At 39.8% G+C, this 23,879-nt stretch overlaps 1 protein-coding gene across 1 annotated transcript in view; it reads left to right on the top strand.

Moving 5' to 3' along the window:
* LOC147462101 (uncharacterized) overlaps window positions 1-23,879 on the top strand; it is a 61,477-nt gene that overhangs the window by 14,319 nt on the left and 23,279 nt on the right. Inside the window, exon 11 of the mRNA XM_086507075.1 lies at window positions 21,836-21,884. Coding sequence (XP_086363201.1) covers window positions 21,836-21,884 — 49 coding nt within the window. The remainder of the gene's footprint in view (window positions 1-21,835; window positions 21,885-23,879) is intronic.

Below are 23,879 nucleotides of genomic sequence, written 5' to 3'. Positions count from 1 at the left end.
AAAAACAAAACATATCTTGACCCACCTACCTTGCAGGGGTCGTGATTGTATGATGATCATTCATGCTAGCAAAACTATGCAAATGAATGTAGATTGATCACTTGTACAGCAGCCTTGCTAAGACAATAATCACTCATCATGTTCAAGCAAATTTTCCAAACAACTTCAAAAACAATTCATACCTCATTATTGACTTGTGCCAACTTACCTTCTTAGCCACAAGCCATGACGAGTATTTTCAAGAATTCCATGCAAGGACATCACGGCAAGGACATACTCATGGTCGGCTTCACAAGACAAGAACTACTCATTGAGACTCCTCTAGCAACCGTTGTTCAACATGTAACTTGTTACATGGAACTTGTAATTTTTTACCCATGTAAACTGTAGAATTTCCACCCAACCGTCCATGGTGAGGTTAGTCGCGAGAACATTACATAGCTGATAGATCTCTTGCATATCGTCAGGTACCACAAAACCTTCAGAACGTTGCACTCATGATTGTTGCTCAAGTCAACAAGGCCGAGCTTAGATCCTTGTTTTTGTGAACCACACAATTCCAAAGGCTTCAGCATCTCTTGTATCTACGACTCAAAACATGGAAATCTGGTTCGCCGAGGCTACGAAACCCCAAGGGCTTTGCATTGATGCTGAGAGGCGGAAGTGAAAAAATAGACCCGGTGGCCTTTACACTAAGACTATGCACAATGGCCTCATCATGGAGGATACACAATAGGGGCACCACCTAGCAAGATATGCGGCTAGGACGCATACATATACACAATGAAGCATACCATGGAAAACAATTTCAAGATCCACGCCCAAATGTGGAATGGGGTGGTCAGAGAATAAGGTGAGAGGAGTGGTGAATGAGTGAGAATGGGCTTGCTACTCGTGCATGTTAGTAAGGAAGATAATGACGTAGGGGAAACTTGTGAGTATGCTCACTTATCATACAAGAGGTGGCGAATCCGCACACCTCAAGATGGAAGTAGCAAGATGATAGGAATATGAGAGGGAGAGAGAGAGAGTGTGTGTGTGTATGGTGGCGAATCCGCACACCTTTACATAAGCAGAAAAAAAAGGCAAGGAACAAGAATATACCATACTCACAATGAGATGTATCCAAAGCGACACAAAGTATGGCACCAAGATGGAGTGTGTTGATTGCTTGCAAAAGATGAATACAATAGGTAGCGTATGGCAAGAAAATGAGAAGGGGACAAGATCGTAGGAGGCATAATGGAGAGATGGGAGTTGATGGCGAGGAATATCATGAGTGTGTCCACCCTTCTTCTTCTTGAAATTGTGCCTTCAACCCTTAATTACAAATGGTGTGGAGGTGTGGTGCTCATCTTTTGTGCATGGTGATGGTGATGATGATGGTGTTGTGATTATGTGATTAGGGTTCATGCTACAAGCATGTAGCACAAGAGTGTGTATGGATAGGTGTGTGTGTGTGTGTGTGTGTGTGTCCCCCAAGTGAGCTCTCATGGCCTCCTTATATAGGGAAGGAGGGGAGGATTTAGTAATATTTCTATTTGAGGTGAGTGTCCCACTTTGGTGACTAGGAAAATGGGGTGCATGTGACTGTGGCTCCCATCTTGTCTCCTCATTATTTAAAATACCAGAGTCAATAGAGAGAGAAAAAGAGAGAATGTGGATAGGATGTAGAGGATAGGAAATATTTACAATAGTCTAGCTTTGGATAGACATAAGCTTATTAGGGAGAGAAGAGAGAGGTAAGAAAATTATAAGAGAGGTTGTCGAAGGTGGATATTTGTTGATGAGGATGGATCCTCCAAAAATGGTGATAGAATTACTCTAGACTAGCCAAGACCTCATTAAAAGAGCCTTGTCTCTTTTAATCATGCTTGAAGACTTGTAGAACCATAGCCATTCTAGAAGGAAGAAAAGTGGGGATGGCCTGTGTCACCATTACACGAGAAAACTGGGGTCCACTACAAAAATCATATCTCCGTGTTCATAACTCCAAAAATTCTGAAAAAATTTGAGCTAAAAGTTGAGATCACGAGCTACATCTTTCATGTTGAACGCTCCTTCAGATTCGGGGTTCTTCTTTACTTAAACAATTCAGCCAAATAATGTATTATTTGTGGCTGCAAAAGTCTTTTGGTGGTCCCCTTTGAGTGGACTTGTCTCTTGCCGTCAAGTGTAAGCTCCTTCATGTGTATGAAAACATGACCTAGAGTTTTGAAAATATTGGTAATCATCTAGATGGAGGTATTATTCAAATTTGAAAGTGGGGTTGAGGTTTGAAAATGAAAACTAGTGAATAAAATATTTGGTAGGGTGGAATAATATATATACATGAAAAATATATTAGAAAATACTAAAATATATAATGTAATTTAGAATATATATATTTAATATTTAAGGTCAAAAGAGAGATCAACAAAGAAAGCTTACTTATTTATGCTACATCGTGATTGATTAGGATAAGTCTTATTTATTTAATAAACGCTAAAACGTTTGTGAAAAGGGAAGAAAAATCAAAAGTAACTTATATAATAGTAAATATTTTTGGTAAAAGAGAAAAAAATATGGGGGGTTCCCATGCATGGAAAAGCATGCCTCAATGCATGGCTAAGTCCCTTATGGCTATGGTGCCCAACTTGGGGCGCCTTCTTGTGAACTCCGTGGGCACCAGCCCTTAGTGTAAAAATGTATTGCCCTAAGGCCAAAGGCCTTTGGGCGCCTGTGTATGAAAAGCGTAAGTTCCCAGTCGGCCATGGCGCATTGAGAGCAACCGTGAAAGAGAAAAGGGCTGCCCTCGGACAGTGTGGTGCTCACCTTGCAGCACGCCAGGGTCGAGTTGTACTCCCCTCGGCTGCGCGATCCTGTTGTGCTCCTCTGCACCCGCTTTGGCAAAGGCCAGACTTTTTTTCCTCCGCGGCTTAAGGGCGCTTGTACGTGGCTCCTTCTTCTTCCTCGACAATCTCTCTGCTAAGCGGCCATGCCCGCCTCCAAATCTCGCCCTTAGCTTGCATGAGCATGCATCAAGTGGAGGTCCACGACCCACTTTGCCTAGAATAGACCGGAGATCTGATACTAGTAAAAGGCCCCTGGTGGAACTTCCTTGAGAATGAACCTCCCAACCTCCCACTAAATAGCCCCTTGGGCCTCATTTCCTATCCACACTTGCAGTCGGCCCCTTGAGCCTGGTCCTTGACCACTCGGCATTTCCCTTTGCATGACATAAGGATATCTTCATCCACTATCCTTATTTGATGATAGCCACTCTTAAGGCCAATCCTACTAAAGTAGGTAGAGCCTTGTAGCTTATAAATCAGATCTTCTACCCGAGGAATGGGAAATTCTTTTTTGATAGTGATATGGTTTAGTTCTCGATAGTCCACACACATACGGTATGTACCACCTTTATTTTGCACTAAAAGGACTGGAGAAAAAAAGGGAGAGGAACTAGGCCTCACCATCCCGTTGTCTACCAATTCCTGTACTTGCTTCATGATCTCCTCTTGTTGAGCTTGAGAGACTCGATAAGGAGGCTTGTTAGGCGGTGAGCTTCCTGGAAGAAGCTCAATACGATGGTCATCATCCCCTCATTTTGGAGGTAAGTCCATAGGGATATCATCCATGAACACATCTTGGAATCCTTTTAGAAAATTAGACAAGTCTAACTCTTCTTGATTCCTCCCATCTACATTTGATGAAAGATTAGGATCTTTTAGAGACTCTTTGACAAAAATCATGTACGCATAAACTGAGCTCTTCATTGATTTATCAAAAGCAGAAGAATTTACAAGTGGAATAGTGCGACCATGCTCACTAGCATCTATATACATATTCTTTCCCCTGTAGTAGGTGAAGTAGATTCTCCTTTCAGGGAATTTCATATTGGCAGCCATGCGATCAAACCATGGTGCCCCTAGGATAACATCCTCATGTTGGAGAGGAGAGATGAAGAAGTATTCTTTGTCGATGTAGCTTTGGACATAAAGCCTCAATTTCCCAATCAAGGGAGTAACAGAGGCTTGTTGTCCCTTGAAAGCTTTGTCAGCCATTACCATATCTTCTATCTTGAAAGCTTGAATGCCCAACTTGGTGGCCAACTCTATTGATATGAATTTGTGAGTAGAGCCAGGATCAAACAAGATGAATGCATCATGCTCTCTTACCTTTCCCCAAGCATAAGAGAGTGATGAGACTTTGCAATGAACATCCTCTTTTGGAGCTTCAATGGTGGAAGCCCTAGGAGTCTCATTGCAAGTATTCTTCCTGGGGCAAGAACGATAGACGTGTCCTTGCTCCCCACACTTGAAACACTTATGATCCTTGCGAAAAGCTTCAAGATCTTCAAGAGAGAGTTTTTTTTTACTTTGTAAACTCCCTTCTCGTTGGACCGATTGTTGTTGTTGTTGTTGTTGTTGGAAGTGCCTTGGGAAGAATTTTGAGCATTGGCCTTACTCTTTGCATCATTTTTTCCTTTGTTGTCCATGGGTTTGACATTACGCCCAGCCCCTTGATGGAAATTGATACGTGATGCAACCATGGTGTGATGGATTACTTCGCTAATAGTACCAGGCCGTTGAGAGTTGATGTATTCCGTTATCTCTTCAGGTAATCCCGCACAAAATTGCTGCCTTTGCTTGGCAAAGTCTATCTTTTGAAAGATAGTAGCCTTGTGATGTAAATCCCAAAACTTGTCTACATACTTGTGGATAGACTCATGAGAGAGAAGCTTCAAGCTGCGCCATTCGGTAGACACTTTGTCCTTTGCATCGCTTGCAAGGAATTGCTTCATGATGGAAACTTGTAGAGTTTTCCATGTCTTTGGGGCTTCGCCATTGCCACGAAGGCTAGCTCACCATTGACAAGCTGATTTTTGAAAGTGCATAGCTACATGGTGTAGCTTGGAGGACTTTGTAAAGCCCTCGTCTCTAAAGGACGCATCAAATTGCTAGATGAAGGCCAACACTTTGTCGGTAGCACCAAAGGTGCCATCATAAGTGAGAAAACATATACTCTTTACTCCCTCCTTGAACTTCTTTAACTTTTGGGACCTTCTCCACGCAGGGAATGATTTGCGATGTCCTCCCCTCTTGTATTCTCTAGGAGAATATCCATAGCTTTTATCCGAAGAGGAGGAAGGTGAAGATGAAGGACAAGAGGGTGACCTCTTCCTAGCCCTTTTCTTCCTTTGTTTCCTCTCTTCTCTTTCGGAATGACGAAGAGAAGGATTGTGTGTTGATCTTTTCCCCTTGGGAGGAGTAGGTGATCGTCTAGACTACTGTCTTTGTGGAGCCACATCTTCAGAGGAACTTAAATTTTCGTTGCTTTCTTGCTCTTTGGATTCCTCCTCTTGTATGGGAGAGAGTCTTCTTTTGGGTGTCTCTTCAAGAGGCCTCCTAAGTTCTCTCTCCTTTGGGAGAGCAAGTGAGATAAAAATTCCATAAGCACGAATCTGTTGAGTAAATTCGGATTGCAAAGCAAGGTTTCCCATAGCTTGTAGCAACCTAGTGACGAGATAATTCACAAACATGGGAGCATCATCATTAACACCTTCATGTGCAAAATCAAAGCTATCAATGTTCATTCTACTCTCTTGATTATTGTCAGCCATGTTAACAAAATTTATATATGTGCTTAGTGTATGCTTTGGCAATTCAAAACCTTAGTTGCCACTCCTCTTAGCCTTTGAAAATCAGCTCTTAAGTATCTACACCCACGGCTAAAAGTGGTTAAATATAGAGATTAGAGGAGTAGGTCCAACATAGGAGAGTTGCCGAGGGCTAGCTCCTTTTGGACTTCTTATGGCTCAATAATGGTAAAGCCGTAGGCAGGTTTAAAAAGACTCCATTATTAAGTCCAAAGCTCCCTAGGTGTGCACCATACCCCACATAGTGGGCTCAACAAAACCGATAATAGATCCCAGTTCCACTTACCCTAATATAAATAACAACATCAACCATTTATAGGCTACTTAAGGACCTCTCTTCTTAAACAAGAAACAAGAAACCAAATTATCTGATACTAGTTTAATGGAATTAGCCTTTTACCTTGAGTGGGAGTGGAAAGTGAATAACATATCGAGAATTTCCTTGAGCATTCCTTTGTTTGTAGATGTAGATTGAGAAAGAAAGTGCTTGGATGGAGAGAGCAACACTAACGCACTACTTCATTAACATGTCATGAACAATACTTGTAAAAGAGAGTGAGAGTTTAGAGAAATTGACACCAATAGAGGACCAGATTAGTTGGAGGTTGTCCCCCCTCCAATAGGCAAATGTATTATAGATTCTTCCATGATGGAAGACTTGTTTACAATACAGCTTAATGTGTTTCCTTGAAATATTTTTGATGAGGTGAAGATGGTAAAATTCAATCACCAAGAATTAGCCTGGTAACAACAATAAACATGATTAGCATGAACTTGAAGAATGCCGAGCCTCAATCCCAAGTCCTCAAACACCATGAAAGGTGAGGAGAGATGGCAGGGAGTGAGGAAGAAGAGAGAAGTAGAAGTAGCTCTACGAGAAAGCAATAACCTCTTGCACATAATCATTCATAGCTCTTGTAGCATAGCTTAGCATAGTGTTAATGGAGATTAGAGAGATTGGTAGCAAGCATAAGCATTCTCTCGTATGGATTTGCATCCATAGCCAAGAGCTTATGGTAGTAGGCACTCAACTTCTCAAGCTTGGAGAAGGAAATGGAATCCTTGCTTCACAAGAGTGTGTGAAGAGAAGAATGAGAGAGAGAGAGAGAGCTCGTGAGATGCTCAAATGAGAGAGAGAGAGAGAGAGAGAGAGAGAGAGAGAGAGAGAGAAAGAGAGAGAGAGAGAGAGAGAGAGAGAGAGAGAGGGGGGTAGGTAGGTCGATTCACTTCCCTAGGCTTTCCTTGAAGCTCATTGGGCCATGTAGCCCTCTAGCCAATGAGAGCTTGGCTTCCTTTGGGGCAAGATGATGTGTAGTCTCTTGACAAGTGTCCTTGTTTCCCTCTTGTGAGGTTAAGCTAGCACCCCCCCTGCTTAAGCACAGCCTTTGCTTAAGCATAGTCCTTGCCTGCTTGAGCAACGTGCCTCTACACTTGACATGTGGCCCCTTTCCTTTCATAAGAGTATGGGTCCTTGGTGAGGTGCATACTTACTACACACATCCCTCCTTTGTAGGGATTTCCCCCCTCTTTGTAGCAAGATATTTGATATTGGTAGCAGGCAGGCCCACTACTTAAGCACAGCCCTGGCTTAAGCAAGCTTCCCCCTTGCCTACTTGGACCTTAATTGACTAAAGAGTAAAAATCAAAGATTATCTCTTAAGGCTTTTAACACTTACTATTGGAGGCTTTTATGAAAATAACCCTAAGGTCTTTTTCGCCATTGGTTAACCTTGCTCTTGGATAGACCATTTCTCATTTGGATCCCTTTACCATTGGCCCCGTGTTGAAATAGATCTATAAGCACATCTATATCTTAACCCTTGTTCCCATTTATTTTTCCACATTAAGTGATCAGTTTAATATGAGAAAATCATTTTGGTTGGCTAGATATTAGATTTTATGACATGGCTAGGTGTTTCTCAATCTGATATTGATGTTGATCCTAATTCAACTAACTTTAAGAAGTTCCTTATTCAATATTGGGCACCGGTCTACGAGAAGAAGGGTGTGAGTGATGTTGAGGTTTGTGAAAATTGTTGGGATAAGCAATGGGGAGCTAATGTAAGAGATCCATAAGTATGGGAGGATGCGATGCAGTTGCCTTCTCATGGGTGAGAAGAGGGCAACGAAAGAATCCAAACAGATTGAATATCCCAAAGAACATTTTTGAAAAGTCTCAATGGAGCATGAACATTCTCAAAGAAGGATAAGATTATGATCATGGATTTGTTTGAGCCACTGAGAAATGCGCACCCATTAGAAATTCCTTTAAATTTAAGCCAGCTTATGTAATGGTCTAATCCATTTTGGTGTCATTTCTCTAAACGTTCATGTACCATATGAGATTAAGACTCTTGTTATTATGTTTGTGGGGTAATTAACGTGTTTATTAGCACCACATACCATATGAGATGTGGGCTCTTTTATAAATAAAAAAGAAATCTATAAGTGTTAAAACACGTATTCAATAATCATTTTCCCAAATCGAGTGGGATTATTTTAAGTGGGATGGATACAGATTCCCAAGTTAGTGAGAATTTCCCATTTCATCTAATATGGCGTTAAGGTTTAAGCTTGTTTTCAGAAATCTTAATTCTTATTGGTCCTCGACTTTGGTGATCCAATAAGATTCATTGTGGGAAAGCTATCTAGGGGAGTGGCATGTGTCTATGCCTTATGTGCAAGGGGTGACTCTAGAGAGTGTGTATGTGTGTGTGTGCTCTCTCATCCCCCTGGAAAGAGGGCTCGCCCCTTGCAAGTTGCAACCCACTTGCAACCTTAGACTTTGTATTCAAAGGGTCCAGAATACCTAATGTTGGTGAAAGTCTTACCCATTGGTCCTAGGCCTAAGGACTTTATTATTATGCTTTGGAGGCTTGAATGAAGCTTAGTACCCTAAGGTCATTTCAAGATTTATTAGGTTTACATTGCTCTTTGGTAGACCTCTCTCCATTTGGACCCTTATCGAGATAAGCCTATCTCTCCTCTTGGTCCCTTGCTGAAAATAGATCTAACACCACATATCAATATTCTAACTCTTGTTCCTTTTTATCTTCCCATAGTAAATGGCGAGTTTAGTATCAGAAAATCATTTGGGATAGGTAGATATTAGATTTTATGGAACTTTCAATTTGCAAACATTTGGCATTCATAGCATGACTCTCACAAAAAATAAGCATCTCTTGGAATACAAAATACAACCTAGACCCTGCGTTGATGACCTATTTCTTTGTGGAAATGATTCAAAATCAAACATGTTTCTTAAGTGTATGGTACTTTCCTTTAAATGTTGTCTCTCTCATAAAACATGATATCCTCACCTACCAATGTGTAGTTCCTTGTTTTGTCAAATATTCTCTTACACAAAACCTTTGACATGGCCTCTAGAGATTGTCCTTTACCAAGAAATACTTCCACATCTTGTAGTGACTCCCTTTTTGCATTCAAGGCCTCTTTGACCTTTAAAGGATCTACCAACTTGTCCCTAGACAACTCATCAGTTTCTTTATTTAACTCACAAAAAACATGCTAAATTTGTATCTGCTCAAACTCATGCAAAAGCTTCTTGATGCCATAAAATCATTTCTTTAAATTGTTTTTCTTAACATTCCACAAACCAAGTAACTGATTCATGACTAGCAATGTGTCCCCTTTCATGATGATTCTCCTCAATCCAAACTCAACACACTACTTCAATGCAAGGAAAAGATTGAGGAACTTGCCCTCATTAATGTTTACAACTTCATCAAGATCATAAGCTCTAGAAAATATTACATCACCTTTTAGATCCTTGATGATCACCCCACTGCTTGCCTTTTGAAGAGATTTCTTCTATGCACCATCAAACATCATTGTATATGAATCTATAATATCCACTTACACTTCATGATTATCCTTGTCAACTCTTGGGTAAGATGGTAGCTCTCCCCCTTATGCACCACTATGTATACCAAGTGACCTTTAACCAAATGATCCATTTTGAATTCAAACTCCTTTAGGAGTTTGAATTTTGGAGCCTCAAATGGGCCCTATAAGGACTTTTACTTTCTCCCTCTTGTCCACAATGGGTGCACGGTAATTTTTTTACAAATGAAATTGAAGCTTGTCGGACCTTTTGGATTTAGAATGTACTCATCGATATTTATCCATTGATATATAGCATGCCATTAGATTTCTTATATTCTAGAAGATTCCATTTTTTGATGTGACAACTCCGTCTTATAAATAGAATTCCCCCCACATTTCAGCTTTAGTGGGGAGGCCATAATTTCTACAAATCAACTCCAAATTTGTATCGAATCCAAATTGGTTGGAGTTTGGGGATTTAGAACCTACTTCTGAACATCTTTCGAATGATATGTTGTTTGATGGGCTTGGACAAAGCATTTATGCAAATTAAAACCTCCTTATAGGGCCCCTTTGAGAGTTCAACTTTTCCCTAATGAGACTCTTACAGCTTCATAGTCCACTTTAAGATGGGCTTACTAGGCTTCAAATGTTGTACATCCGGCAAAAGGTCCAATGTGCTGAGCACATAGAAATTTTGTGGCAGCACATATGTCTTGAACCTATGATAGGTAAGAACCAATGCATAGTACCCACTGTTCTATTTCTATGTAGGAGATTTTACTTGCATTCTTTGTCTTGATCTAAAAATAGACTAGTTTGAAGTCTCCCCCCAGGTTTCATAAGAGGGACGAACCAAAATCTATTGATTCTACACTAATAGATACATAGAAAATGGATTCCAAGTCAAGAGGACTCACTATTAGTAAAGCACACAGTACCTCCTTGATACCATCAAAATCCTGTTCCATGTCTTTATTCCATTCAAACCCTTGAACTCTCTAGATAATATTCTGAAGAGGATACATATACTGACATAGCATCCAAAAAAATTGTGATAGGTACCTGAGCTTATGCACAAATGATGCCAAATCCTTTGCATTGCTGGGTGGATCCATAAGCAATAAAGTGTAAACTTTCTTAGGACCTTTCTCTATTCCATTTTGTGAGACCACATGTCCTAGAAAATGAACTCTATCATGAGAAAACTTACACATCTTTGGGTTGATTTTCACACCCTCTTGTTGAAGTCTTTCAAAACTTAGCCTCAGCTTGTCCAAATATGTCATCTTGGAACTATAACATATAATGTCATCCACACAAATTTGAACGAACTTGGCCAAGTAGGGACCAAACACTTTATTCGTTCACCCTTGAAAGGAGTTCTCTTGTAGGAAAAAACAACCCAAGGAGTCACAAATATAGTCTTCAATCAATCTTCAATCGTTATAAAGATTTGAAGGTAGCCCAAAAATCCATCTATGATTGAGTTGCGTTCATGACCTGCAGCTTGATAGAGAATTTCATCTTGGAAAGGTAGATAATGATCTCTGGTTGTTTCAGCATATATTCAAAGGTTTGGAATCAACACATACCCTAAACTTCCATTCTCCTTGGGCACAATAACTACTGGAGAAACCCATTCAACTTCCTCCACTCAAAAGGTAAAGTACGCTTCTGAAATATTTTTCACCTCTTCACAAATTACCTTCCCATGAAGGATGCCCAATCTCCTAAGCTTTTGAACCATCCCGTTTCCACCTTCTTTTAGGTTGATTCTATGTTTCAACCCTTTTGCCCCTTTTAGCTCCGTGTATTCAATGGTAAATAGATTTTGGAAACTCTATAAACATATCTCAATACTCTTTCTTCTCTTGATCTGTCAATTTTTCTCCCAAAATGCTTCTTATGTTCACTTTGGCAGGATCTATGATTTCTTTTGGATTCTCTTTCTCCTCCTTAACCTCCACATTATGAAAAGATGCTTCCATTTTCAACACTTATTCCAAAACAATCAGGACAATACTACAAAAAGACTTTCTCTACACTCTTCTGTTGAATCCGTATCTTACATGTCAACTAAGACTATGTATGGCTCTCATGTGTCTTCATATTGTAGACTATGCTTCTTCCTTTCTCTTGGTCGGGAATGGTGATCAAATCCAGAATCAATTCTACGTAGCACCAAGATATCTAAGCCATGAACTCCCAAAAATCATTTATCTAAGCATTTTCACCCACTTTGATATCTTCATCTATCTTCTCAAGACACCTTGCTTTTTTGTGGTTGGCCATACTCATACGGATCGAACCATTCACTAAAATCTTGATACGTGCTTCCTTCATGATAGCCTTGATCATAACACATACTTGGGCACCACCATCCACGTATGCTTTTACTTCTCTTTTCTTTCCAAACATAGCTTCAACTATTGGCACTATATCTATAGCATGAACAACCCTCAAAGATGACACCATACTTTGATGCTTTTCTCTCTTGGAAGGAAGCTGCATACTCACACATTTTTTCCATTGCCTCCTCAATCTAGTGTTCAAAACCATCAATTGAACAAAATATATATTAATCTTTGATTTTGCATGTTGTTGACAATATCATTCACTTCAACACATTGAACAAGAGGGTAGTCCTTTGAATCTATTTTTCTTTGTCGCCACCTTTGGTTATCTTTGGTTTATATTATACTTTAGCTCTCCTCTTCTTTGCTCTTATTTCCTTCTCTTCTTCTATCTCTTTCTCCTTATCATGCTTGGCTCTCTTATTGGCCAAAACATCCATACCTTGCTACTCAAGGGTAACGCTATTGATGGCCGTATCTTCTCCATTTGCAAAGAATGGTTGATGTTGTTTTTACTGTGGTGGTGTGCTCTTTCAAACATAGCAAGATCCCCTTGATCAACCTTCTCCCTTACACTTAAATGCAGACTGTATAAACTCTAGTACTGAGAAGAAATCCCCTGGTGGTACTTGAGATTCTATCTTAGATTGCATCCAAAGTCCTTTGAAGTTTTTAAAAAACTCTTGAAATCTAGCATGAACATCTTGTTGCAAACCTCTCAACTCTGTCATTGCTTCTATCACTGGTAGTCTCTTTCCAAACCTATGAAAAATTGCATGTTTCACCTGCTCCCATGCTGATTTTTGTCTTTCTCCAAGCATTCAAACCGCTCACAAGCTTCCCCTTTTAGTGTAAGATAAAATACATGAATCTTTGCTTCATCAATTACAATGTGCACACCAAGGGTATTCCACTCAAAGTCAACAATATAGTCCTTCACATTCTCCTTCCATGTAAATATTGGCTTGCTATATGCCATCTCTTTGGAGACACTTCTCCTTTGCTTGAGTAATTCCACAAAAATTGAAGTCTTGTGATTTAGCTGGAGCTTCCTCCTTCAATTCTTTGCATGCACATATTGATGGAAACAGCATATCTTCCATAGATTCTCACAAGTGAAAAATTGCAGAGACGCACACTTGAAATAGGATGTAGACAAGAGGAGATTGCATAGGACCATCTATAGAAATTTTACTTCCTCCTTCACATAGAGAGGTGAAAGTTTTGATATTGAAATACACACACTCTCCCTCAACTTGGGCACTTAAGTAACCGTGAGGGATGTGTCAAAAATATGCCTTTTCACACCTGTTTGACCCATTTTTTACCTTTTTAGGGCCAGTTTTGGCTACTTTTGACCCTTGGCAAGCATTTTTTTGAGAAAAAGCCAAATCAACTTTAATTTCCTCCAAATCTTCAAGGCTTGATCCTTGATACCCAATCTTTATTTCCACATGCCAAAATTCCATTTTTGACCACTTCCAAGATGATTTTCTTATCATTGCATATCGAGCACTACAAATAGACATTTACTCCATGTGTCAACACTTTTGGGTTGAGATGAGAGTACCCACACTTACCACTTGCATTACTTTCATATTCTAGAACCAAAAGAGACCACTTGGCACCACATCTAAGGCTTCGACACCCTATCTAGACATATACATGTCCGCGACTCCACCAATGGATAGCTTTTGTGGAACATCCTAACCATTCTTAGATCTCTTTTCATCCTGATCAATCTTAGTATGTCCTCCTTGCAAACCCATCTCCGAGAAAATTTTCTTTAAGGCTGATATTTCCCTTTTCTTTGTAGGGAGAGGTCAAGTGGTCCATGTGAAACATATGTAGAGAAATATAATAGTTTTTAATAGTATACAAAGTGCATGCATTGCGCATGTGTGTACCCTAGATAGTGAGCTATCTAGAAAGGGTCAAAAGATGGGTAATCAATCCCATGATCTTCTCCAAGAATGTTTATCCAGGAGGTGAACCCCTCCCATGCAATATAATCAAATTCCTTTGGAAACATTGTACATGTATTTCAAGTTCTTCGAGTATCTAACCATGTGTCACTCAACGGTGTAGGGGCCCCTGTCGTCCACATCCAATTTCTTTCAATTTCTTTGTTTGCTTATTATTTTTGGGATGTTTTTGGGATGCTAGCTTGATGAAAAGCCAAATTCAATATATCAAAGTTCTCAGTCGGCACATGAAAGGGTGATTTTAATTTATTTAGAATTCACATTCAAAAGCATACAACTTAAACATAACAATAGCTCACCTAGAAGGTAGCAAGAAGAAAAATATTGTGCTCAAATTGCACAATAAAGTTTCTAGGGTCATCCAGTCCAATGCTTGCATCCAAGGCTCTCTTCATGAGTGTGATTATGACTCGCTCAACCTTTGATTCTTTTACAAGCTCGCACCCAAATAGCTTGGCAACAAAATTTAGGACATCGTTGCACTATTTGGAAGCAACATCAGACAATTGCACTGTATGTCTATAAGGCAATCAAATGATAAAAAAATTGCTATACGTTTCATAAGTCAATTCCTCCGCTTTTGTGTAATTTGTATATTGTTTCAATGTAAAAAGGAATTCCTAGAATTTGAAACACTCCTCGTTAACTTTCCGTCTTGTTTTTCAAGTAGAGAAAGGGTTTGGAAGTAGTGCGTGCTTGATGTGAATTTTTTTCCCTTTTTTCATAGGCTTGATTAGGAGGAGTTAGAAAGCCAAACCCTTTCCTAGTGAATTAGAAAATGCTTGTACATATTTGTACATGGCATCATTTCATTTATTTAAAATACCTGTTTCATCCAAAAGTGACGAAACATCCCATGCATGGATCGAATTCGTTCTCCTTCAAAATTTTGTCAAGCTATTTGGTAACGCACTTATCATATCTCTTGTCATCCAAGAGGCTAGAGACTTTTTTCGAATTCAATATGAGTCCATAAGGAGCCAAGGAGGTGGCTGTGTTGTACTCCGCTTCCTTGTGAGGGTGCAACAAAGATTTGAGGATGCATACCAAAAGTAAGAAACATGTATACGAACTTCCAAATTTAAACTTATAAAGTATAGATGGACTTACTTGATGATTGGAACTCTTTTCTTAATTCCTCTCAAGATAACCTTCAAGTCCTCCATGTCCTGTAGTCTTCTTTCTCTTTATCTAAGACCTAGCACTATATTTTTTCTTTGAGTTGTTGCATAATCTCCTTGATGGTGTCCTTGCTCCTTCAACTTATTGAGCACATTGCACTATTTTCTCATGTAAGTGCACATTCTCTTTGCATGCTCTCTCTCTCTCTCTCTCTCTCTCTCTCTATATATATATATATATATATATATATATATATATATATATATATATATATATATATATATATATATATATATATATATATATATATATATATATATATATATATATATATATGTATGTATATGTATATAATATATACATCAGAACATCATTTCTTGTGGCCAACTACTTGGGGTAGGCATAAGAACCATTTTGACCATCTCCCAATAGTTCACTAAAGAGGTTATATCCTTGAAAGGTGGGGTGGACTTTGTGGCGGGATGCTTAAGATACATTTACCATCCATCAAAAGATGTGCATTTTTAATTTCATTGTGATGTGAAGTTCTCTTGCAAAGCTTTAGAAATGGTGTTTCATTTGCTTTTCTTCTACATGGGCTCATACTCCTGTGAGAGTTCTATGTACATATGACCTACACATCTATATGATTCCTTGTAGAAGTTCTATGTGGAGAATGTACAAGCGTCAACTGTGACATGATTCATTGAAATTGACTGTAGAAGGAGGTGAGGGCTATGGAGGAAAGAACATTCAATATTCGTGTAGGAGAGATCAAAGGGGGAAAACAGGGGGGAGGGGAGAATGAGTTGAAAATGTGGAGCTTAGTTTTTGAAAATGCCGAAGATTGAGATATTCACAATTCAGTGAAGTGCTATCATGATTGGATTACTTTTTGGGTTTTTTAATAAACGTACCTTATAATGAGTTCATGTTTGGATTTTTGGAAGGGATGTATGGATAAGGAGAAACTGAAATTTTGATTATATCTCTCTAGGATGATAGGTATTTCTTACAAGGCCCAAATTTGAGTCCAAACTTTTCCTAATGTAGGAAATGTCTTCATTGATGGATCATGTGCAGACAAGGATTGCGTCATGGCACTGTAAATAGTGGCCCATTCATGTACACCTGAGGATCGTTCATGCCATTTAATAACCCTACATTATTAATTAGATTCCTCTACTGAAGTGGTTCAACATTGCACAAGTGCCTATCAATAGGGGAGGATTGGAAATTATGGATTTACACCCTTATATGATTTCTTGTTGTTACGATCGGAATCTATTTGGGCTGGAATTATGTTGTCTTTATTTGTTGATAAAGGTGTAGTTTATTTTCATGGGACTTGACTATTGCCTCATGGGATAAGATGTTCTTTCTGCCTACTGATGTCTCATGTGCTACTCCACAATGCATGATACATTCATGGAAATTGATCTTTTCCACATTAATATGGGTTGGATTTGGTTGTACACTAGACACTCTTAGGAGCAAAGTCCTACTTTTGGACTTATGTTTATTTGGAGGCAAGCTCTGCTTCTTTTAGAAGAGGATTAAGCTCAATAGATCAAATTGTGGACTCTGACGATCGTTTGGTTGCACTTTGCCAGGCAAACATTCACGTTGGGACAAGGTCTTCCACTTGCATGGAATATGCTATAGGCTCATGCCGCTAGCAAAAAAATCACACCTTTTTTCAATATAACTAACAGATAAAGAGATTGGAAATTACCCGAAACCTCCATCAATTGTTGGAAATCTAGTTCCAATTTTTTTAATGTCGCCTTGTTGCCCCCTACAGATGTAGTTATTGAATGCAAACAGATGTGGAATCAACCGAGAAGCTCGAAAAGGTGGCTCTTCAAACTACAAAAGGTTTGGTTTTCAACCATGGCTTTTAAGCACAAGGTAAGTATGTGACAAGTGATTAGTGGTGCATTGCACATTGGGGAACTCATGGCTAGAATGACGTGTAAAATGGTGCTTGTTTCTGATGCAAGAAATCAAAGACACTTAAGCATGTTTTAGAATTGTTCATAGGTACATACATTGTGGATGGATGCGATCACCCACTAGGTGAATGCTTGAGAGAGTAAGATATCAAAGTTCAAGCTTATAGTTGGGCATACATTCTCCCTAGGTGAAGGCCTTCAATTTTTTATACAGTCATTTAGGACCTGGTTCCTATCTTTTATCTAGAACACTAAAATTTTCATTGCTCTAGATCATGTAAATCCCTTTCCTTCTGTCTTACCTTGGAATGTACTGAAGATCAAAGTCATGAAAGATGTAGTTGGAGAGGGTAACGATCATGATGCTACTTACCACCTAATTATTAGATGGTTGTAATATAATGTAATGTAGTATTCCAAAGAGAGAGAGAGAGAGAGAGACAGAGAGACTAAACCTTGTATTCCTATGACATGGTGGTTACGCCTTCTATTGGCCTACAACACTTGAATGGCTATCTACATAGGTGTAAGGAGCAATCACAAGACATTGACTAGAGGAGTCTTAGGGCCGGGTCACACTCAACAGTAGCAGGGTTAAGCACCGATCCAATTCTCCATTAATAGAAAGCTTCCTCAATTCTCGTAGTCTTGCAAGTGCCCTACTATCCCCTTCTATTTTGAAGGTATTACACTTTATTCAGCAAGAAATTGATGCAACGTAAATCTATGAACCGATTCACCAATCACAGTTGAACCTCTTTTACTCATTTCTCTCAGCCCTTCCTACTCTCTCTGTTGAGTGCGACCACGTTCTTCTTTCTCCCCACTTACCCCTACTAGCACTGGTGCGACTCGGCTCTTAAAGACGAGTTGAAAGCATAGTGTGGTAGTAGAAGCAATGTGCATTAATAAATAATAAGGGAAATGTAGGGCGGCCAGGGTACGCAGCACGATTGCGCGCTGGCGGTGGAGGCAAAGGTCAAGGGCGTGGGAATAGGCAGGGGACTCGGGAGAAGCAGCGGAGCGAGACTCGAGAGCACGACCACGAGGAAGGCGAGCTCGGGCGAGTGGTGAGAAACTGGTTGGTCAATTTTGAAGGGCGGCATATGTCGGCCACACATCCACCGTCGACTCGACTCGTGACAGCCTCCTCCTCCTCCTCTCTCTCTCCCAACTCGACGTGCGTTGTTGAAAAAAATGATCCTCCGATGTATGTTCATGACCACACGACATCTCAAAAATTCAGAGGAAGAGCAGCTTCATCTCCAGATAGCAACACCACCATCATTATCACGACTTTACTCTTTAATTTCCTAATACTATTTTTGTTTAGAACAATAATTGTATGAAAAAAGGTCAAACGGAGTACAAAGAGTCCTCTATAAAGGCATGGCATGACAAAGGAAAGTTAACCTTCTTTTGCAAAATACATATGTAGGCAAGGCCCACTTGTGTGATAAGTACAAGGGTCTCCTAAAGATAGCTCAAGGAGTTTATAAAGGGATGTGGACGGGTAGAGAATAGACATGTGAGTTTCCCTCTAGCTTTACACTGAAACTCAGGCCGGGGGAGGGGGGAGGTTGTTCACTATTCAGTCCCCCCCTATATAACGTGCGTTCAGTGGTGGCTATTAAAAAAACTCTTCTTTTAACATCTCTAAATGATTTTTTTTTAATATTTTAAAACCCCTCCTTTCAAACTCACATTATACATTAACTTGATTACATAGTGCACCCCTCGAGCAGTGATATCGGTGCTAAAAATAGCATTGATGCCATTTTTTAAACTCGTGCAAAGCAGCGGTGGAAGAGGGTTCTTTGAGGAAGAAGGGTAGGATTTGACTGACATTGTTAGAAGCAGGTTTGGTGCATTTGATTTGCGCTAGTTCTTCGTAAGAATTCCATGATTTTCGACGAAAGGAATTCCTTCAAGAGTAGGAGCAATAAGCTTTGCTTAGTTATAGAATTTGTTTTAGGCATGCTCTTATCTTAGTATGAGATCAAGGTAGGGATCCCTTTTGGCCAAATGGCATGCTCTTATCATAGTCTAAGATCAAGGTAGGGATCCTTTTGAGCAAAATGATGGATAGTCTCTAATTATAGGTGATTGTTTTAACTTTGATTGAAATCATTTAATTTTACACCATTAAGCCTTGCTACGAGTAGATAGCTCTATATATGAGTACAAGATTCAGTATTTCTCAAGTGGAAGAGCAAACTTGATGCATGTTTAGATTAGAGCAACATTGGTGTTCTTAGGAAGACGTCTTTCATTGAGAATTTTGAGGAAGAAAACTCTCCTTTAAGGGGGGATTAATGTCAGAACAATGGTATGAGAATGTGCTTGGCAAGGTCGGCTTGCTTGCTAAGTATAGGGTTCTCCTAAAGATAACTTGTTAGACATGTAGTAAAATGTGGCATATTTACAAAGTTACAAGCAGTCAAAGTTCAGTGAATTTACAAAATCTAGGAAAAGCTGGGGTCTTAGGACAAGGATAATGTCCTAAAGTGAGACCAAGTGCAAGTATGTAAACAAGATTGATGGATAAGCATGTCTAGTGTGCGCTACAAATCACAACGACAAAGGAGCCAAATTTCACAGGCATGCAGTCAAGAATCTAGCCTACGTTGGAGGGTGCTTATAAGATGGAAAAGTTACAAGCATGGGCCATGAAATCCAAGGAGTGTTGGGGGATGCTCCAATGGAACCTCACAGGCAAATTTTCATGGATTGTTCTAAAAGTTCTATAAGGGCAAGGGCTTTTCCTACATAAGCAAAGGTTGGGTCGAGTATTACACACACTTTGGTTTAATTTCATGTCCTCTCTCTCATTTTATCTATGAGTGAATGGTTTTCCATTGTCACGACACAAGCGTCTCACATTTGGTATTAGAGCACATGGTATTCTTGCTTGTGGGTGGGGATGTACGTGCATATATGCATATACAGGTGATGTCTTCTCATTTCTTTGTTTTTCTAAGAGGGTAAAGGAAAGAGGTATGTAGCTTCTATTGTTAGCAAATTTGAACGATTCTTATCAAGTTGAGAGAGATATTTGTAAGTTTTCCTTAGTTTTACAAGAGTACAAGTAATGCGTTCTTAATTCTTGAGAGCGCCCACATTCCTTGCACAAGGTAATCTATCTAAATTACCATCATTTTCTACCCCAAAGTCATAGAAAATACAACGATCCAACAAATAGGAAGACCCCTCTAAAGTTAAAAAATGGAAAATTGGGCAAGCATTTGGTAAGAGCACTATAGCAATGCTCCACCCCATCTACTCTACCAAAAGGTATATCAAGGTACTCCATGTTTGGAAGGCTTCCATATTGGAAGGACTTGAAAATTAAGCACCTCTTGGATACCATGCACATACCACATAATGGGCAAAAGTGACTCATTAAGGACATTTGAGGGCCTTGAAATGTCTCCCTACATACACCACTCCATGCCAAGACCCCGATGGAAACATTGTGCTTCCTAAAGCCCAGCCAAAGATAAGCTTGATCGAGGAAACGGTCCCATTATTTCTATTTGTACACCAATAGGATACATGAGATCACTAAAGCGAGCTTTCACAAAGGCAAAGAAAGGTGGAAGCTTTCAACTGTCTAGGTTGAAGTTTCACGATTGGCACAAGATGCTATAGGTAATTTTCAATTTTTATGTTGTCCCTCATTTACTTTAGATATTGAATTTCACTACAAGAGGTTCTTCATATAAGCGACACTAGAAGTGCCATGCTAAAATGTGAAAATCCACAGCGTCGCTATGCTCGTCGCTATGTTATTTGTTGCATATCAACGATCATAGCGACGCCGACAGGGTATGTGCGCGTAGATCACACATGTCAATGCAAAGAACTTGGCGATACACCGCATGCAAGCCACAAATGGCTCCAAGCACACAACAAGCCTAAACTAGTAAGCTCAAAGATGACGATGGTGTGTCACTCACCGCTCCACGCTTGCTTCGTGGAAGATTCCTCGCCGCGAAGAAGAGGGATATGCCGCTATGCCACGCTCAACCGCCTCCCCGCCGCCATGCCGCCGCAATGCTCGATCACACTCTCTTTCTCTCTCTCTCTCTCTCTCTCTCTCTCTCTCTCTCACACACACACACACACACATACACACACACACAAGGAGATGAAGAAGAAGAAGATGGAGATGAAGCAAGAGCACTCTTCAATTGAACAAATGAGAGAATGAGTGAATTTTAGGTTTAGTTGACTTTTATATGAGCTCGCCCCATTCACACTTGGGCACCCACACTTAGACAATCTTACCCAAACGTTATATGTTCCAGTTTTAGAGTGCACCTCTCATCGGCGATCACTCTTAACCCTTTCTATTGGACCAACAAGCCCGGTACCTAACTCTACCAAGTAAATAGTACAACGTCTATCGTAGGTGATACGGTGTCCGTGAGCCGTGAGGGTTAACATGCCCCCCTTCCTGATGTAGATTCCGTCCTCGGAAGCTATTGAGTTGAAGCTCGTTCGTCGAGGTGGAAGAGCCTTTGCGAAGAGTGTCCTTAGCCTTCTTTAGTCTCACTGCAAAATCAAACAACATTGGCACAGTAATTGCACTCTCATAAGCAATTAAAAAGCATATGCAGTTGTAGGCAGACAATTTGATTGGTAACAGAACTTTAAACGATTTGTCAGCAATAAACATTAATTGAAATATAATCAAACGCATAAAAAACTATAAAGGTAAAAAAGTAAACAAGTTTGGGGTCGCTAATTTAACGGTCGAAAGGCACTAAAGATCGACTATTAATACCATGGGTAAGCTTCTCAATTTTCTCTGGTCAATTAAGTTGTTTAATCGCGAGAGCCAAGTATTTCATGTCCGAGGGCTGACTAGAGGCTATACCTAGAAGACCTTGTAGTGAGGCGGTCGAGGCCGGGCAACAAGAAGAGTGGCCTCTAAGCACTCTTCTAGGCTCCCGTGCTGCTCAATTGGGTTGGGGTTGGAAAAAAACAACAAACACACACACAAACCCGCAACCTAACCCTACACAAATTTGGGGCACCACCTAGTTTTGGATGCGAACTAGGACACGCATAGAGAGAGAGAGAGAGAGAGAGAGAGAGAGAGAGAGAGAGAGAGAGAGAGAGAGAGAGAGAGAGAGAGAGATAGTGCTCGGGCTGCTTTGAAATTTATCGACAGTGATCAAAAAAACACAATTATATATGTAAGAAAGAGAGAGAAGGGGGAGGGGATGCTTGTTGCATTAATACCTTCTTAATTACAAATCTGTCATGACCAATCAAAGTGAGATTAGTATTTGTTCAACATAGCTTGAGTACATTACACCACAACACATCACAAGAAAAGCCACCCCAATCACTGTCTTAAGGCCAGGGGAGTCCTCTCCACCGAGCCGCCCTCTTAGAGTATGTGGAATTTATGGCTAAATTGATGACAACACCCAGAGACAAGCTATCAAGAACTTAAAAAACACCAAGACACTTACACATCATTGTTGTCCATTACTTCGTTGGAAGAGAAACAAAGTATCCAAGATTAGTCCAAATCCGCCCTCCTTGATTCAACAAATGTTGGGTTTACACTAGTGGGAGAAATAATAGATTTCCTCCTCTCAATTGACTGATCACTCTCTTACAATGGCATAGAGTTCCCTTGCTAATCACCCCTACTACAACACATGCATATGCATAATACAATGAGCTTCCACTCAAGAGCTCCTTCTAGAGAGGTTAAGCTTGGCTTCTCAAGCTATAACATAGTGCTCTTGCTTATGGCTCCCCCCCTTTTGTGCTAGCTACACCCTCCTTTTATAGCAATTTCGAGGGCTAGGGTTACTCCTCTAACCATGGTTGGGTTAGATTTTCAGCACTTATCTAATTTCTTTTGCTTGAAATTATCAAGAATTTGGTGGGGATAGATGAAGAAGAGAGAGAGGAGAGGAGTGGAGGTGATAGGACTTTTCATAGTAGGTTAGTGTTAGTAAATTAGTAGAGTTAGTATTTCTATTGATTTACAAATCGAATTGGATATTTACAATGGGAGTATCCATGTAGGATACAAATAAGGAAGAAAAAACTCTCAATAGGTAAGAAAATATGGATTTCTTACAATGTTGATGTTTCAAGTGTCTTGAGTAGGGTCAATTTTGACGCTTGTTGACGGTGCAATAGCTTTGACGGTACGTTTTTTCTCCACTCTTGATCTTCCTTGGGAGACAAGGTACTTAAATATGAGTAATCAATCACCATGATGCTATCTTTCAAGAGAAGAGTCTGAATTTTGTGGTTTTTTTGATAGATATGGGTAATATGGAGGAGGAAAAATGAGACTAGGTGGTCAATTTTGGAATGGAATGTGTGTAGGAGACATGAGTTCACCATGGTTTCTCTTATTCTTCAAGGTTGAGAAGAAGGTGAGTAGGGTGCAGAGAGGACTGGTGAGAGAGGTGGGGATGATGAGTGGAGAAGTGTGTGTGAAACAGAAAAATGATAAAGTGGAAGAGGGAGTGTGGCTGCATAGTATGAGAAAATTGGGGTCCACCAATAAAATCATAGCTCACATCTCGTAGCTCAAAAAAATATGAAAAAATTTGAGGTAAAAGTAAAGCTCACGAGCTACAATTTTTGTTTGTATCACCTTTTCATATTCGGAGAGAAAGTGATCTTCAAAAATTCAGCAAAATCGACTGTCTTTTTCCACTACACAAAGTCCTTGTGGGGTCCTTCTTTGGATGATTCTTTTGAATGCCTCCAAGAGTGAGCCCTCCATAGAGCATGCATGAATGCCACATACCCTTGACCTTATTTGGTAGGTCTATAATTGAAGATATTGTTGAAATCATGATATAAATGAATAGTACAACTAAGGAAATCAAATATTGAGGGGTCTAAAAAAATATGTGCATGTCAAATATAAATAATATAGGTGAAAAAATATAAAGGGGTCAAAATAAATCTCTCTCATTATAATTCT

This window comes from Adiantum capillus-veneris, chromosome 3 (genome assembly GCF_014529385.1).
Source record: "Adiantum capillus-veneris isolate H3 chromosome 3, ASM1452938v2, whole genome shotgun sequence".
In the NCBI taxonomy this organism is placed as follows: domain Eukaryota; kingdom Viridiplantae; phylum Streptophyta; class Polypodiopsida; order Polypodiales; family Pteridaceae; genus Adiantum; species Adiantum capillus-veneris.
The sequence above is the reverse complement of the archived record's forward strand: the minus strand, read 5'-3'. Positions and strand labels throughout refer to the sequence as shown.